At 46.6% G+C, this 18019-nt stretch overlaps 1 protein-coding gene across 2 annotated transcripts in view; it reads left to right on the forward strand.

The window, feature by feature from the left end:
* Nucleotides 1–15620, forward strand: part of MORN1 (MORN repeat containing 1) — an 87274-nt gene extending 71654 nt beyond the window's left edge. Inside the window, exon 14 of one of the 2 annotated variants that reach the window (XM_048518532.1) lies at nucleotides 781–2753. In XM_048518532.1, coding sequence (XP_048374489.1) covers nucleotides 781–959 — 179 coding nt within the window. In that variant the 3' untranslated portion in view covers nucleotides 960–2753. Of the gene's footprint in view, nucleotides 1–780; nucleotides 2754–15563 lie in introns of those variants that run through there. The other variant, XM_048518533.1, reaches the window with a different exon arrangement.
* Nucleotides 15621–18019: the final 2399 nt, after the last annotated feature.

Below are 18019 nucleotides of genomic sequence, written 5' to 3' on the forward strand. Positions count from 1 at the left end.
GTTCACCAGAGAAGTCTCTGCCACTCAGGTGGAGGAGTAGGGAATCAAACTTGGTTCTCCAGATTAGAATCCACCGGCTCTTAACCACTACACCACGCTGGCTCTCAGCTGATCTGGCTTGCTATGCAGGTATCCTTTATCTCCCTCACCTGCATAGCAAGCCAGATCCTTTAATATGATAGTCAGGCTCCCTCCTCACAGTGGCAGGCACCTCCTGATGCTAGTGACTGGAATAATCTGATCTGTCCCCTCCATGTGCATCCTTCCCGAAGCTGCCCGCTTGGTGGAAGAGGATGAGCATCCCAAATAGAAGATGTATACCGTTCTTCAGTCAAGGGTAAATTAAGATTGTATGTATGGGATGTGATAGAGACATATCTGAGTCAGGAGGGGGTTCCAGTTACAGGTTCACCTCTGACCTAGAGGATGGCGCTTGCCCTTTGGGAACACCTGCCTGCCTAGATCCTTACTTCTGTGGCCCCACAATAGCTGCCTCAATTTGTGCCGCTGTAAATAAGTGTATTAATTTCTCATTGCTGATTACTTCGAGGAGACGGGCTGTTGAATGACATCCTGTGGATGTTGATGTAGAGGCACGTAAAAGGCAGGTGGCATTTGCTGTTTAGGTATCTGATTTATTGATTAATTTGCAGGGCGGGATCTCGGATACATGGCTTCTGTCAGGTAATTGCACTCCGTGGGCCTGCTCTGTGACACACTTTGCATAGTTAATCCCGCCCTGCCTATTAATTCCCAGTTTCCCTTTTTATTGTCTTTCAGGGGAGTATGTAATTATGGTCCGTGAAGTGACTTCTCCTCCGTTCCTGGGCAGGCACCTCCCACCTGCCTTCAGGCTCCTGAGGATTTTGCCAGAGAAGGTTTCGGTACCGAAGGTCCTGTCAGACAAAGGCAGAAAAACTGGCCTTAAAAGCGAGACACAAAAAGATGCCGGAAATTAGAGGCAAGGCGAACTTTGTGCGTCCGTCCGCCAATTTTCACAATTTGCATAGAGACCTGGGGGCATTTTCTCAGACAAGAGTTTTTAACCAAATCAGACCTATCAAATCAAATCAAAACCTTTAATAGCATAACATAATACATAAAAAGTGAATTATAAACATCTTAAAAAGTTTCGACAATACGTCTTAAAAGTTGGTTTACGTCAAAGGGTCAACTTTTATCAACAGCTTGTGCTATAATAGACGTCATGGCATCTGTCAGTCATTGTTATAGATAAGAAACGAGCCATCATAGATGTGGCTGTTTCATTCTTATCTGCAAGCAACAGTTTCACACGTTCCTCATCCGGAAGATCTTTGTGTCTATCGAGTAATTGTCCAAGGATAAGTGACTGAACTTCTTCATGTAAAGAGCAACAAAGGATTTTATGAATCAAAGTGTCTGGTTGATTAGATCCACAAATACACAGATGTGCTGAAAATGAGATTTGTAGAAATCTCCCATGAGTGATGGCAGAGGGGAAAGTGGAATCTTACTTGTGAGGATGTTCTGCGACCTATCTAGAAATAAATACGAAAGTGGGCGAATGTGCTTAAGTCAAGTGGCTTCATAGAATGGACAGTGGGAAAAAGACATGTTCTAGTGTTTTCCGCTCGCAATCTGTTTCTCATTTTTATCCTTTAGGACAATAAATTAGACAACCTCCAAGTATTTGTATGATATCAATATAGGCCAAGAACTCTTAATGCTCGATTGCAATATTTTTATTACAAGGCACGTTGTGCATTTTTGTTTTTTTAAAAAAGACACAGGCCCCTTTTCAATAGAACGAAGAGTTTGTGCAACACTTTGGTCAGATAGCTGTAAACCATAAAACCTAGCGAGCCAGATGGTCAGCTAACAGCCAAAAAACGTGCATCGCAAATTACGTTGACGACCGCTGTGCTCTCCTCTGTAATAACGCCTTTGCGACTACATAGTTTTTCTCGTAGGGGGAAAAAAAACCCCATTCTTGTTCGTTCAGTACGTTTAAAAAAGAATAAAACTAATAAAATTTGCCCGCCCCAAGGTGGCAAGCGGGAAACTGCCAACAGTCTTGGAAAAAGTATCTCCTGTCATCAGCGAGAGCAGATCTGAAGCTGGGTTAATTATTCATTTTAAAAAACCCTGTTGAGAAGGCCAGAAACGTATCTAAGCGGCGCTGGTGGAAAAGGAGTGTTGAGTGGATCTGTTTGGAACATATTTGCATCCTGCAGCAACTGGTGTTGGACACAGCATGCTCTGCCGCGTTAGATGAGCTGTCGAAGACTCAATAGCGTGTCTACAAAGATAGTCAAGCGCAAGGTGAGCTCTGTGCTCAGGAAAGGAGCCTGCTAGAAACCTTTGGCGCTACATCACCAAGGAGGATTCCACATGGGCCAAAAACAATGGTGTGAAAACGGTGTAAACCCCTTCACAACGTTTTAAACCATTTCACACCGTTTTCACGCTGCTGTTTTTGGCCCATGCGGAATCCACCTTGGGCACAAGTGAAGCTACCATGGGTTGACCCTTGTCAGGGCAGGCCCAGTTCTTTCTGCCCCCCAGGCAAGCTTCGGGCTTTGTGCCTTTCTTCATTTGATGAAGAGAAAAGGAAATGTAGAAGAAACTGTAACCTTTGTCGTCTTGGTTGTCTTGTTGTATTTCTATCCCTGGAAAGCAAACTGTAGATCAGATCCCTGGCTATTTTCTTTAAACTAAACAGCAGTTATTTGGAGGGGGGGGATTAATCCTGCCCCATACCATTACCCCAATAAAATCCTCAACAAAAACTGCTTCGGTTGGGCTGATCTTTGCGCCGCTACTGAATGTGCCTCTCCTGTTTTGGCTTGGAGAAACAGCCAGGGCAGATACGTGGTGTGCCCTTGGAATATCTTTCTGTCATTCTCTCTCCTTCATGATCCGGAGGTGCATACATTTGCCGGTGAAGGCAGGCCCGTGAGAGGACATTTTACTAACTGCCCCCCCTTACCTTCCCCTCCAAAAAAAATCAGACCCAAATTCTATCAGGAAGGTCTTCTGAGCATGTAATGAGTCCGTAGGTTTCAGGGGGACAAGCTTAAGACACCCCTGCACTTAAACTATTGTTTGCAAAAAAAAAAGTGTCTGGAAGATCCAGAGCAAAACTTAATGTGGAACAATCAAGCAACAAAAACATCTTAGTCTTGGGGGTCTTTTTTACTCTTGTGCTTATTCTTTCTAGCCAAACTGAAAATTAATTTTGGCAAAAAGGGTTTAATGCTCTGGGTTGATTTGTTGCTGAGGCTCTCTCTCTCTCTCTCACTCTCTCTCTCTCTCTCTCTTCCTCTGTGCATGCTCTGCAAAGCTCCCAGAGACTAGGAGCAGCTGTTTTTTGAGGGGAGGACAGAACTTGCCCCCTTTTGCAGAAGTGAGATGGACATATGCTAGCTGGCATTTCTGACAGGTTGGACAGAACGTGGTAGAGACCCCACGGCTGTGTTTTCAGGGTTGTCGCAATCCCTTTTTGCAAGACAGGCCAGTGAAGTTAAAAACACATTATTTGTAACTGATAAGAAGTAAATAAAGCAATCATCAGCTTACTGTTATTATTTGGCTTGAGGTTTGGCTTTGGCCAGACGTTATCAGCAGCTTCCTGGTTCTTTGCTGAGTGATGTATCAGAGATCCTGCCGTCATGGTCTAGCTCAAGGACCAGGACTCGAGTTGGACTCCAGGAGGGAAAACACATAATTAAAGGCCAAGATTGATTTAGAAACCCTTTGAGGGTTATGACCCAGGGCTCTGTTTATCCTTCTGATCCACAGAAGCAAAGAAAGGCTATTATGGAGGAGAAGTTGATCTGTGGCTACCAATCTTGATCCTCCTTGATCTGAGGTTGCAAATGCCTTAGCAGACCAGGTGCTCGGGAGCAGCAGCAGCAGAAGGCTGTTGCTTTCACATCCTGCAGGTGAGCTCCCAAAGGCATCTGGTGGGCCACTGCAAGTAGCAGAGCGCTGGACTAGATGGACTCTGGTCTATCTTATGTTCTTAAAAGCTCCCCAATATGGCACAGGATTTATAATCTGTTAAAAATAGCAGTTTTCATAAAGCACATTTCGAACCTTCATGCTGGCAATCAGGTGCAATCTAAGCAGGCTTTTTTAAGAAACCAAGATGGGCCAAAAAGCAAGTTCTAGCCCTTATGGTTGCAATTTTATGGAGATGGGTTACCCCTGCTGAAATCTCAGAGCTAGGAGAGAAATCGATACAATTAACGATAATAGGTGAGAGCCATCAGCACACTCCCTGTGACTGACAGAAACAGATTAAAAGATGGACAGTAAACGCTATTATACTAATCTGCTTAATTTAAAATCCATGTCATGGAATTGCAGAATTCAGCTTTCCTGTGACATAAAATTTGGGTTACTGGGACACATTTCCTCTTCTCCCCCTTTCTTTTAAGAACATTTATTCCATACTGTAAAAAGTTATATATAATAGGCACAAGGCCAGCTTGCTACCTGAACCTTCAAAAACCTTGTTAAATCTGTTTCTCACATTTTTCTTGCAAATCCCATGCTCGGCGCATAATGAGTCTAATCTGGAAGCATCTTTGCTTTGTCGGTAGGCGTATAGGTCTTTTCGGCTTTCATCCGCCGCGTGGGCATTTTGATCCTTTTGTTGTTGTTGTTTGTGTGTTTCCATTTCCTATAAAGACCAGTCTGAAAAGTACTGGATCTTGTCTGGTTCTCGCCCTGCTTTTATTTTATTCATTTGCGTTGTTTTTAGCCTGCCCTTTTCCTGGAGGACTCGAAGCAGGAGTGCCATCGAGTTGCAGCCGACATATGGGAAAGTCGATCAAATTAATCACATTTGCCTGCAGACTTTGCCCAGATATTTTAACCAGATCTGCCCTGTAACGCTCCTTTAGATTATTAGCCCAACCGTGGGGAAATATCGTTTTCAGAGAGCAAAAGTGGCCAAAATACCTATAAAAGAAAGAAAACAGATGGCCGTTCCTTCATATTAGTCTAGCTGCGACTCCCCTTTTTCCAGCTCTTCTTTAAATTATTTTTTTTATACAGTCTTCATTTCCCTCCTCGCCTCAATAATAACAGTATCGAAAATCTTGGCTTAAATCTTCCTTCTCAACACAACGAGGGCTCTGTCGGCCCACAGAGAGGTCTGGCCTCACCTGAATGTTATCCAACCTAATCCATCCCAGACTTCGGCTGGCTTCCTTCATTTCTGCCCAGCTAGGCCCTCAGCAAGGACGGGATTCTGCTGCGAGAGATAACAGTGCAGCTCTTCTTATTAGAGGTGGAAAGCGACTCTTCTGGCAACGCTGAAGCCATTCGAGGCAGCTGGGACCTGTCTGATATTTTGAAACGCAGCTGCCTACATTAAAAGGCAATTAGGCTTTTCACACCCCACCCGCAGGGGGGTTAGGGGTAGGGTTGGCTTTGAAATAGACCGGATGGCTTTGAATGCATGTGTTCTGCCTGCCCCACACCCCTTTTCACAACCACAGCGAGCGGCAGAAAGTCACGTTGCTGAAGGGACAGTAAGCGTGTTTGCGGACCAGATAGGCAGTCCGCCCATTCCCTGCGCTTTATTCCCTCCCGCCTTAAGGTTGCAGGATTGGAGAACATGAAGCATGTTTCTGCGTTTAAAAAAAGCAACCCTCTGATCTGTGTGGTGGAAACCATGCAGGTATCCCAGGGTCCCCAACCTTTTTGAGCCTGTGGGCATCGTTGCAATTCTGTCACGGCGTGGCAGGGGCAGCCGGAAAATGGCTGCTACAAAATGGCGTCTGCAGAAGGCGGAACCAGCCAAAAGACCGCTGCTGCAGCTTACCCCCAGTCGCAAAGTGAAGATTCTTGTGGAAATCTGCCTCACCAATCAAGTGTCCAGTGGCCAATTAGAAGTCTTGCTGAGCAAAAAATCCACCTGGCCCCGCCCACTTTCTAAAAACATTTGGTGCTGCCCACGGGCACCATGTTGTGGACTCCTGAGGTATCTAAATGGCGCTTCAGTGTTTTCTTCTACCAGGTGAACAGTGACTCAGGGGCGGAAGAGATTGGGAAAATGTCATGAGAGGGAGGAGTTAACCCCCTCCTCCTCAGCATCACAGCTCTAATTGAACCCTGAACGAGGCTCCCGTCCTGTGCTATATTTGTAGAGAAAACAGTTCTCATTTAGAGAAACTGAACCGATCAATGAAAACAAGTTTGTCAACGTTTAAGCAACATCAAATTCTGTTGTGGCACCTCCCCACCATCTTTGCTATTATAAAAAATGAGATAATTTAAGAATAATCTTGCACGTCATGCCCTGTTGGCCTCTAAATCCTTTCCCTGTTGAAGAGGGTGTAAGAAATTATTAACTTCGCTTGCACCCTGCCTTTCTCTTCAGCGGGGACCCAAGCAGTTTACATTGTTCTCCTTTCCTCTATCTTCACAACAACCTTTTGAAGTAGGTCATGCTGAGATTTTGCGACTCGACAAAGGTAACCCAGTGAGCTTCCATGGCCCAGCCTACTGGGAGTCTGAACCTGCGTCTGCCAGAACCTAGTCGAAAACTCAAACCACGAGGACCGTGAAGTCAGATCAACCCTTCTTGGGGCCCATCCTGTGTGCAGGTGAGCCTTTGAAATTAGTAAAAGTGAATCAAACTGGGTCAACCCGCTTCCTGGCTGCCTCCTCCGCGCATCTTTCAAGATCCTGTGCAGCAAAAATAAAAGTGAAGGGGGAAAAAAAGGGTGGTCGCGGATGGAACAGATAGATAAACACACCGTCATGATCAATTGCCAGAGGGAGGGGTGAGGTGTACTTAGAAACTAGAAAACAAATTGTTCCAAAAGCTGAAGTTGACATCACTTTGTCGTGTGTGTGCTTTCCTACACAGCAAAGCCTTTTGTCTCTGTAGTAGCACATGAACACTGTGGTTGCCATGGCAAGGTACATGTTATTATTATGAACACTATAAATAGTCGTCCAATTTGTTGGCCAAGAACGTAAGTGAGAGACGCTCCGGTCAAACAGGTGCTCCGGTCAAAGTCAGAAAAGAGTTACATGGTTGTTTACCAAAAGCAAGCGGCATTGGGAGAAACATCGCCGGATATGGCGCCAAGGTGGTTATTTCTCATGTGTCTCTTTCTGGATGTGCCATGTAGTTACTGTGGAGGAGGAAACCGGCCATAGCTCCCCGCGTTAGTGGGGAAAAGACAGAACTGAACGAGGCTCCCGTCCTGTGCTACATTTGTAGAGAAAACAGTTCTCGTTTAGAGAAACTGAACCGATCAATGAAAACAAGTTTGTCAACGTTGAAGCAACATCAAATGGCAGGCCTTGAGGGACAGGGACTTTTCTGTTGTGGCACCTCCCCACCACCTATTATTTATTTGAAATATTGCTAGTCAATTATCAACTTGTAAAAGATCCCAAAATGGAAGGATGAAACACCGGGCTGGAGACAATACATTAATATCAGCACATTAGTAGGGATATTTTAGTGGATTATGTGGATTATCCAGTACTTCAGTGAGTCTCTTTGAGCGGAAGTGGTCTCCGAAACACACCTACCCAACCCCAGCAGCACCAATGTTGCCTTTGCCCATTCCTCATTAGCAGCTACTTGGTTCCCACAGTGCAGATTCCCATCCTGCTATTCCACAAGAGATCAGGGATCGATTGCTGTGGCTACACTGGATGCGGGTTACCTTCTGTAGATCATTGTCGGCTAATTGAGATCTCAAAGCAAAAGGACAGGCTTGTAAAGTCCACACCAAAGTTCAAATCGCCGGAGACAGCGTTTTGAATTACGGCTGTATTGCATTAATCAATTAAAAAGGGAGGGGGGACTCTACTAGCCGCAATCCTGGCACTCACGCTAGGACCCAAGCAGAGAACTTGGAACGTGAGTCTCCCAACGTCAGCCCAACCATGTCAGGCTTGCCTCTCTTGTAAATCATATCAGAGCTGCAGCAACATCTGCAGGAGATTTAACCAAACTATTTGTTACAGAAACATTGGCCTAAAACGATTCTCTTTCCAGCGTTGAGAGACATTCACAAAAACAGCCTGCCTCTCAACGCGTCATTCCGCAGGGCAGGAAACCACAGTTTAGGGGAAGGGCGTTGAGGCAAGGGGATACTGGGAATGCACTATCCGTAAAATGGGTTGTGTCTTTGCTAGAAGAAAGACGTTACAGCAATGGCCCCAGTGAAGCAGTACAACCTGTGAGCTCACGGAGAAGTACAACAACGCATCGGGCTGAGCAACAGAGTCACAATGCTCATAATTTTAAGAATGTATCCAGCTTCATCACAATGGAGGCCAGACTTCAATCCCTACACTAGGGTAGTATCAGGAGAATGCAAAACCCACTGAGCATCGGTCAGGTCGACAGGGCACTTGTGGTCTTTCTCACAGTAAGTGCTCATTCTCTTAGGGTTGGATTTTCCATTACACATGGATATTTCCCTCTTCATAACTCACCATGCTTCAGATATGACTCTCCTCGTGGTTTTCGGAACTGATTAAAGTGCAACCCTTTGTTCTTCGCAGGGAAAGCGAAAGAGAACATGAAGCATAACCCTAACCCACTCCTTCCCACTTTCCCATGACCACACAGCTCATTCTTTGGGCCACAGAAGGGCTTCTATGGGACTGGCTGTTACGGGATAAGTTTGTGGCAGCTGAACCCCTCCACCTCCTTTGTGTCCCAGCAGTGTACCCTGTGCAGCCCCTCCAAGTGCTCCTTGAGGGGGCTGAGGGACCAGCAGCCCTCATAAACAGCCACCATTCCAGCGCTAGGCAGGAGCTCTTGCAACCTTCACTATTTGCCCAAGGGCCACAGATGGGTAACCAGAGATGGGGAAGAGGACAACCAGCTACCACATCTGGGAAAAGGGAAGGCAGGGGCTCAAAGAGCTAAGCTGTTGCCCAGTGGATGTTGCAAATTATCTTGCTATATCCACCACCAATGAGGCCACCTGGGGCTTGGTGGCCAGGCCAATTATGCACCGAAAATCACAGGAAGCCCAAATGTGAAGGAGACTGCTGAGGGGCAGGTAAGGTGTGCATAAGTAGCCTTATAGTCCTTGCATCAAAAAGAAGAGAAGAAATGAATCCCCAACGTGTCAGAATGGCAGATCGGACAAAATGTCAGTCTAGTTTAGGATTTTGTTTCCAACAGAGAGTATCCAGAGGCCCCCAGGCTCAAATAGATCATTTGAGTCCTCCGAATCCTTATGAGCAACTGCTTGGTACTTTGTCAATGTTGCAGCTTTCCATCCTGTTGTAAATTTTGCTTACCGAAATTCTCAGAGAGAGGTTTTGGGGAAAAACGGCACGCTGCTTGACAAAGGGGAGGCAGACGTAGATCTGTCCCGGCTACACCGGTCGAGACGCAGTGGCGTAGTGGCTAAGAGCAGGTGCACTCTGATCTGGAGGAACCGGGTTTGATTCCCAGCTCTGCCGCTTGAGTTGTGGAGGCTTATCTGAGGAATTCAGATTAGCCTGTGCACTCCCACACACGCCAGCTGGGTGACCTTGGGCTAGTCACAGCTTTTCAAAGCTCTCTCAGCCCCACCCACCTCACAGGGTGTTTGTTGTGAGGGGGGAAGGGCAAGGAGATTGTAAGCCCCTTTGAGTCTCCTACAGGAGAGAAAGGGGGGATATAAATCCAAACTCCTCTTCTTCTTCTTCTTCTGGTGGGCCCGGGTTCTACGGCCCTTTTCCATCTGGTTCAGAATTAACCACTTGGGACGGTAGGAACTGGTTTTGGTTATCACAACTCTTCAAAAGCAACATGTTCTTGAAGACCTCGGCGGCTTCGGTGGCAGATCTAATTTCTTCTTACTCTTTCATTACTTTTTTCTTTCTGGTTCCCACCACCAAAAATGCTGCAAGGGAAGGTTTTTTTTAAATATATATATATATATATATATATATATTATTTTTTTAAAAAATTAAAACCCTATTAAAATGTATACGTTTATTACCAGCGAACACCTGCAGAAGATGACATGGTCTGAGAAAATTGTTGGGAGCCGTTTCCACTTCAGGACAAGGCTGTTTTTCTTTCCTCTCCTAAATACTTCAAAAAAATACGAGGGAGAACGTGGGGGTAAGAGCCATAGCTGTGGCTTCCTCGGAGCCATAAATTTTATTTCATAAGCCATTCCTTTCCCTTTACGCCTTCCAGTTTTTGGTCTGTGCTAAGCTTTCAAGGCAGGGGGAAAAATCGTTCTTTTCGTTCTGGCTCTGTTCTCGCTCAGTGCGTTTTAACAATGGAATTTTACAGTCACAAACTCCCTTTGCCAAAGACAACCTCCGATCTGCGCAATATGCTTGGACCAGGCAAGGAAAGCGAGGGGGGAGTTGACATCCGATCCCTGTGGCTGGAGAACTCCCTTCCCATACCCGTAGACTTCCCAAGAGTAGACTTCCCATACCCGTAGACTGCCCAAGAGTAGACTTCTGAAGGGAGCAGAAAGAGGAGGAGGAGATGAAGGAAGAAGAAGAAGAAGAAGAAGAAGGAGAAGGAGAAGGAGAAGGAGAAGAGGAGGAGAAGGAGGAGCAGGAGGAGGAGTTTGGATTTATATCCTCCCTTTCTCTCCTGCAAGGAGACTCAAAGAGGCTGACAATCTACTTTCCCTCCCCCTCCCCACAACAAATGCCCTGTGAGGTGGGTGGGGCTGAGAGAGCTCCAAAGAACTGTGACTCTCCCAAGGTCACTCACCTGGCACTTGTTGGAGTGCACAAGCTAATCTAGTTCTCCAGACGAGCCTCCACAGCTCAAGTGGCAGAGCGGGGAATCAAAACTGGTTCTCCAGATTAGAGTGCACCTGCTCTTAACCACTACACCATGCTGGTGTGCCTTTTATTGCTAACATGCATACCCAAAAAAAGGCAGAGTCCCTAGCGGAAATAGGGAGATGGAAAAAGCTCATGCGGTCGCCATTCCACCTCCCTTGCCAAGGCAAGCAGGATCTGAGAAAAGATTCTCCAGCAATTTAAACAGCATTTAATTTCAGTCGCCTGACCTGGATGTCCCAAGCTAGCCCGATCTCACCAGAGCTTAGAAGCAAAGCAGCGTTAGCCCTGGTTAGTGCTTTTGGATGGGGGACCACTAAGGAAGTCCAGGATCAGACAATGACAAACTACCTCTGAGTGTTTCCTTCCATGAAAACCACCCAGGGGGCCATAAGAGAGCCAGCGTGGAGTAGTGGTTAACAGCAGGTGCCCTCTAATCTGGAAAACCGGGTTTGATTCCCTGCTCTGCCACTTGAGCTGTGGAGGCTTATCTGGTGAACTACATTAGCTTGTGCCCTCCAACATATGCCAGCTGGGGTGACAGTGGCCTAGTCCCAGTTCTTCAAAACTCTCTCAGCCCCACCCACCTCACAGTGATATTTGTGGCTGGGAGTGCAGGTGGCTGAGCACTCAGAGGCATATCTAGGGAAAATGTAGCCTGGTGCAAAATCTGAGTTTTCCGCCCCCTGCCCCACTCGCCCTGTATAGGCGGCCACCCTCCCCCACCACGACCAAACAATGTTTTTTTTGCACCAGGTCTTGAAGTCTGTGTATGGACCTGGGAGAAAGGAAGGGGGTGTGGGGGGGGGCGATTTTCCATCCCCCACATGACTAAATGGCCGCAGCCCAGGGACATTTGACCCCATATGTCCCCCTGGGTGGTACGCCCCTGCTCAAAAGCAATGGATAGCAGGGTATGCCTGTAGACTAGCAGTTGGTGGCAGTCCTGGTCCCTGGCAACTGCTCAGCTCAGGGTATTTTGATGCCCACAACTTCCCTACCCACTGACTTGTGTAACACTGGAGACATCAGTGGTACAATAGACTGGCATTTCTCCCAGCTTCTCTTCCTGAAGACTTGAACACTGGCAACAGCGGAGCCTAAGATGCCAGAGGCCCAGTTTTGCCAGAGAACTTGGGTCTTAAAACGGACTCTGGAAGTTACCCAAACCAGCCACCCAAATTTAGGGTCCTCACAGCCATGCTGTGGAACCAAATTCCAAACTTATTATTATTATTATTATTATTATTATTATTATTATTATTATTATTATTATTATTATTATTATTATTATTATTATTATTATTATTATTATTATTATTATTATTATTATTATTATTATTATTATTATTATTATTATTATTATTATTTAATTTAATATGCCGCCCCATCCCCGGAGGGCTCTGGGCGGTGTACAACATAAAAACCGTATATAAAATAATCGTAATCAGACATCCATAAATATAATAAAAACAGCAGTTGTATCCCAAGATGGCGTCCCACCTAAACCTAATGGGTCCTGATGGTATTAGGACCTGTAGGTCTCAGTAATGGGTCCCAATGATATTAGGGACCCATGACCTGGGGGGGGGGGGCACAATTCAGCGGCTGGTTGCTCCAAAGTCCTGGTGGAACAACTCAGTCTTACAGGCCCTGCAGTAATCACCAAGGTCCCGCAGGGCCCGGACAGCTGGAGGGAGAGTGTTCCACCAGGCAGGGGCCAGCGCCGTAAAGGCCCTGGCCTGAGTGGAGGCCAGCTGCATCATTGAGGGGCCAGGGATCTCCAGTAAGTTGGCCTCTGCCAAATGCAGAGGACGAGCTGGGACATATGCAGTAATGCGGTTACAAACTTCAGCAACCTTCACAAAGCGTCGGAGATCTGTTGTGACCAGTTGGCGTGGTCAGTAACGGGTTAGATGGACCGATGGCCTCTGCCTTCAAAATGCCTTGTTCCAGCTTTCCTTGAGAATGGAGCCTCCTTGGCCTTTTCACCCGAGAGAAAGTTTTGTCAGAAGCCTGGATTCAGCAGGCGTTTTCCTTTATGGTTGCAGAGTGGCTCTTTGGTTGAACAACTGACCAAGTTCTGGAACAACAAGAATGCCTGAGCACAAACACAAATGCCTGAATTGGTTAATTTGGGGAAACTGCCATCTTTCCCTTCCTGCCCCCAGGGAAGAGACATGGGAGTCTTATGTGCTTTGGGGGGAACTATTGAGAAGACAGGTGAGTTCCAGTTCTGAAAAGAAGAAGAGGAGGGATGAATTATAACGTTCTCTCCTGCCTAAGGTAGACAAGGCCAGCTCCTCAAATACTCTCTCTCTCTCTCTCTCTTCCCCCACAAGTTGCTGAAAGTACCACATTGTTAACATCTGGAGAGGAGAGAGATCAGCATTGTTTCTTTAGCAAAAGCAGAACTTATTTTTTTTCCATGACTGGGGAATTCCTGCCACTCAGTGAGAGCCAAGAAATCGGTCAAAGGAGCTTTCGATTTGGCATCGCTTCCCTCCACCCGTTTCAAAAGGGGGATTCAAGAATCTGACAGATATTTCTTCCCCCACCCACCCCAGAGGCAGTAACCCCCTCCCCATAACACATGCTCACACTCCATCCCATGTTCATAGCAACAAATTGCAAACAAGGGATCTAGGTCTTAGGTCCGAAGCGGGGGCGGGGGGGGGGGAAGCGGGGGCACCAACCGCCCAGGAACACGCAGTCGCCCTACATAAGAATGTTTCAGAAAATGGCCTTTTTCATTTGTTCTGCAAGACAAGCCCAAGGTCACCTAGCAGGAATGCAGAAGTGCGGAAACACATCTGGTTCACTAGATAAGCCTCTGCCACTCAGGTGAAGGAGCAGGGACTCAATGAGAGGGCTGTACCACATGAGACTGCTGTTGGGAGCTCACTCGATTGCATTCTGCCCTGTAAAAAGAAAATCCCTGAATGTAGAATCCCTGAATGTAGAATGTAGAAAATCCCTGAATGTCACTGGAACAGCTAGGCAGGAGCCCTTCTCTCTGATCCGCTCGTTTTCAATGGAAAGTGTTTAGCTGTGAAAGCCGTCTGAGACAGCGCCGCAGGGCAGAGGTTTACCACGTGGGTGAGAATTGGGGTCTGAGTCAACTAACACCCCAGGAAGAAAGGGTTACCATGACCTCACCCTTGGAGCGACAGCTGTAAAGGTAGACAGAAAGATTTAGCAGGTGTGTTGGGTAGAACGGTGAACTGCAATTCACTGTAGGCAGGGATATTTCTTTCTGGGCTTAAAAAATATCAAAATAACACATGCATACATCTGCAGTCTACAGTAGTTCAAAACTCGACTATTGTTGGACTAAACTACAAGGCATAGGGGAGATCCGGCATCAGCGCTATAGCCATGGGTTTTCTTTCCCTCCAAAGAATCATAAGAAGGGGGAGGGATACAAATCAGTGTTGTGGTGAGGAAAAGGAGATTAAATCCTTTCCTGTGCCCCTTCCCCCACCACTGAAAACTATCTGCCTCCCAGGAAAGAATGATAAACCTAATTTGAAAACACCAATTCACATTAACAAAACGGTAGCTACCAGCAAATGAATCAGTGCCTAATAGTAATTCAGTTTTTTTTAAACAAAAATCACATAATTTGAGGACTTTCAGCTAAGGGCCAAGCTACATGCTTGGGTTTTTAACGAGTTTGGTCTCGTTTCCCAAGACCACACAGCATCTGCGGGGGAACGGCTTTGTAAATGCCCAGAGGGGCTTGGAAGGCTGCTGGGAGGGAGAGAAACAAGAAGAAAAATTTATACCCCACTTCTCTCCTATAAGGAGACTCAAGGCGGCTTGCAGACTCTTTTTCTTTCCTCTCTGCGGATGCTTTATCGCTGAGCCACAGCCACCAGTGATGATGCAGAAGGTACAAGACCCAGCAAACATGCTTGACTTGGTACCCTGGATTCGTTTCCCTGCTCCTCCACGTGAAGCCGACTGGGTGATCTGGGACTAGTCACAGTTCTCTCCAAATTCGCTCAGCCCCACCTACCTCACAACAAGGTGTCTGTTGTGGGGAGAGGAAGGGAAAGGAGTTTGTAAGCCACTTTGAGACTCCTTAAAGGTAAAGAAAGAAGGTATATGAGTCCAAACTCTTCTTCAGATCTGAGAAATGGTGCTTCAGTGCTCATGTGCATAGATTGGCACACATGCGCCACGTGAAGCCTACCGGGTGACTTTGGGCCAGTCACTGTTCTCTCAGAACTCTCTCAGCCCCCTCCTCCTCCACCCTCACAAATGTCTGTTGTGGAGAGGAAGGGAAGGAGGTTGTAAGCAGCTTTGGGACTCCTTACAGGAAAGAAAGGTGGGGTATAAACCCAAACTCTTCTTCTCCTTCTTCTGCCGCGACAATCTGTGTAACATGTTCATTGGCTGTTAGTTGAGGAATCAATGAAGTTTATGCTGAATCGGACTATTGGTCCATCTGGGAACTGTCTACCCAAACCTGCCAATGGTCGAGGTCTATAACTGAGCTTTTCTAAACTGAAGATATCGGGGATTGAACCAGGCACCTTCTGCATGCCAGGCGGATGCTTTATCGCTGAGCCACAGCCACTAGTGATGATGCTGAAGGTACAAGACCCAGCAAACTTGCTTGACTGCACAGGGCAAGGAAGCTGTTGGCAATGTAATTAATGCTCGCTACCTCTCAAATAAATACATGCTTGTGGCATGCCACTAATTAAAGGCTTAATTGAGAATATGGTCCTGTCTAAGCCCCTGACCTTTTATTTTCTTAATTCTTTTCTCAGGGTCGGGGGGAGATACTATTTTCATCTACCGGGGAAAATGTAATTGTGAGAACAGGGAAAGGCATCAAATTTGTCCTCTGCAAAGAAGGGATGCAGGAGGCCGCCAGCAGTTCACCAGTCAGTAAAGCAATATGACTTCAATTAAAAAGCCGCTGGCGTTTGCGGTCAGTAGCTCTAGAATCCTGCGTAGAAAGAAAAATACAGTCTGCGAGCAAAAGGGCTTTGAACGAAAGTCTGAGGCCCCTTCCGCACATGCAGAATGATGCACTTTCGATCCACTTCCAATGCACTTTGCAGCTGGATTTTGCTGTGCCGAATGGCAAACTCCACTTGCAAACAATTGTGAAAGTGGATTGAAAGTGCATTATTCTGCATGAGTCGAAGGGGCCAGAAAGTTAAGAAGAGCCCTGCTAGATCAAGCCAGATGCCTCTGGGAAGGCCGTCAGTCTTTGGGGGAAAAGTTCCCTTTATCCCACTATTTATCTCCCATCAAATGAAATATAGATATATTCTGCCTCTATCAGACCTAATTATATATTTGGCAATTACATTACATACAGAAGAATTACAACAAATAGATATGGTCTGTAACTGACAACAGTTGATGTTTGGACTTCGAGAAGTGATCCAGGGTAACGCTGCGATATCTGCAAATGTAAAATGAGAGGTTGATACGTGTTCAGCAATATTGCTTTTTAATGTGTTTTGTATATTAGGCTACGTTGTTGTTTAGCGATAGGATAATAGAAAAAGCCACTTAGCAGCAAACGTGCAGTTGCATTTTCATTCGGTCCACTGCTATGTTAATCCTAACAGAAGTTTTTTTTCCCACCTTGGGGCTTTCCCCACTCACCTTCTGCTGCGCGCTACTCCAGGAAAGTAGCACGGGGTCCAGCAGCGCTCCCCACTTGCAAGGGCCGCGACCATGCAGCTGCCCTGACGCTGCCGCTCTTGCACCACCTCAGCGCGTGTCATTCCTGGCGCTGAAGAAACGGCACCTCTTGATGACCCCGCGCTCGGGAACCCCGAGAGCGTGCCAGGAATGACGCGCGCTGAGGGGGCGCGAGAGTGGCGCGCAGCAGAAGGTGAGTGGGGAAAGCCCCCTTGACTTCCAGACTGCAGTATTTCGGGGCTTTTCTGGGGCGCTCAAATGACCTCATTCTCTAATCCTCTACTTCTTAGGTTTCCCCTGACCTTAGTCTTTTCTTTCTCAGACCTGTTTTGGCATGGTCTTTCCAGGAAAAAATGCAGTCCAGACATGTTAGCATGCAGTCTGTATGGGAAGGTTCATGTTTCAGAAGATCCCACTCACATTGGCAACCATATCCAGTGTGGTGGAGTGGTTAAGAGTGGTGGATTCTGATCTGGAGAACCGAGTTCATTTCCCCACTCCTTCACATGAAGCCTGCTGGGTGACCTTGGGCCTTTCACAGTCCTTTCAGAACTCTCTCAGCCCCATCTATCTTACAAGGTGACTGTTGTGGGGGAGGGTAACGTTAAGGTGATTATAAGGCTTTTGGAGATTCCTTAAAGCCACTTAGAGACTCCTTGAGAAAAGTGGGGTATAAAAATGAACCCTCCCCCTCCTTCTTCTCCTTTTCCTTCTACTTCTTTTTCATCTTCTTCCTCGTTTCAGCCTGTCCCCGTGGTTACCATTTCTCCCTCTGTGCTTCTAGAGAGCTTTTTCAGACTTTTAAACAAATCAGCAATTGCTGTTGGGCTATAGCACAGAAACGTAATGACGTCTATAGCCACAATCTCATAGTTCCTCTGGACTCCTATCTTCCATCCATCTCCACAGTGAAAAGGACTAGAGACTTGCTTTAAAAAATTGAAGTTCAGAGGAATGAGCAGGTCATAGCAATAGATCATTGTCACATTTTTGTGCTATAGCACAATAGCCATTATGATGTTTAAAAGCTGTAAAAACTATCCAGTGGAGCAGTGAGGAGAAGAAGAAGAGTTTGGATTTATATCCCCCCTTTCTCTCCTGTAAGGGGCTTAAAGTCTCCTTTCCCTTCCTCCCCCCTCCCCAGCTAACATCTTGTGAGATGGGTGGGGCTGAGAGAGCTCCGAAGAACTGTGACTAGCCCAAGGTCGCCAACTGGCATGTGTTGGAGTGCACAAGTTAATTTGGTTCACCAGATAAGCTTCCGCAGCTCAGGGAATCAAACCTGATTTTCCAGATTGGAGTGTACTTGCTCTTAACCAGTACACGCTGGCATGGGGACAGAGGAACTGTCAGTGGCAGCTAACAGAGGAACATGTGCACAAAACACTTGTGTGGACATTCTGTTGCGAACGCAACACCTCTGATTTGCCACAGGTATCGGACAGGTCGACGTATAATCCTCGCTGCACGGATGCAGTCATCTCTAGCTGTCTGTTCTAGAACTTGCCCCATCACCAACATTTCTTTAGATGAGACGGTAAGGAGAGATATCTAAAACTCGCAG

Source organism: Sphaerodactylus townsendi, linkage group LG16 (genome assembly GCF_021028975.2).
Source record: "Sphaerodactylus townsendi isolate TG3544 linkage group LG16, MPM_Stown_v2.3, whole genome shotgun sequence".
NCBI classification, from domain to species: domain Eukaryota; kingdom Metazoa; phylum Chordata; class Lepidosauria; order Squamata; family Sphaerodactylidae; genus Sphaerodactylus; species Sphaerodactylus townsendi.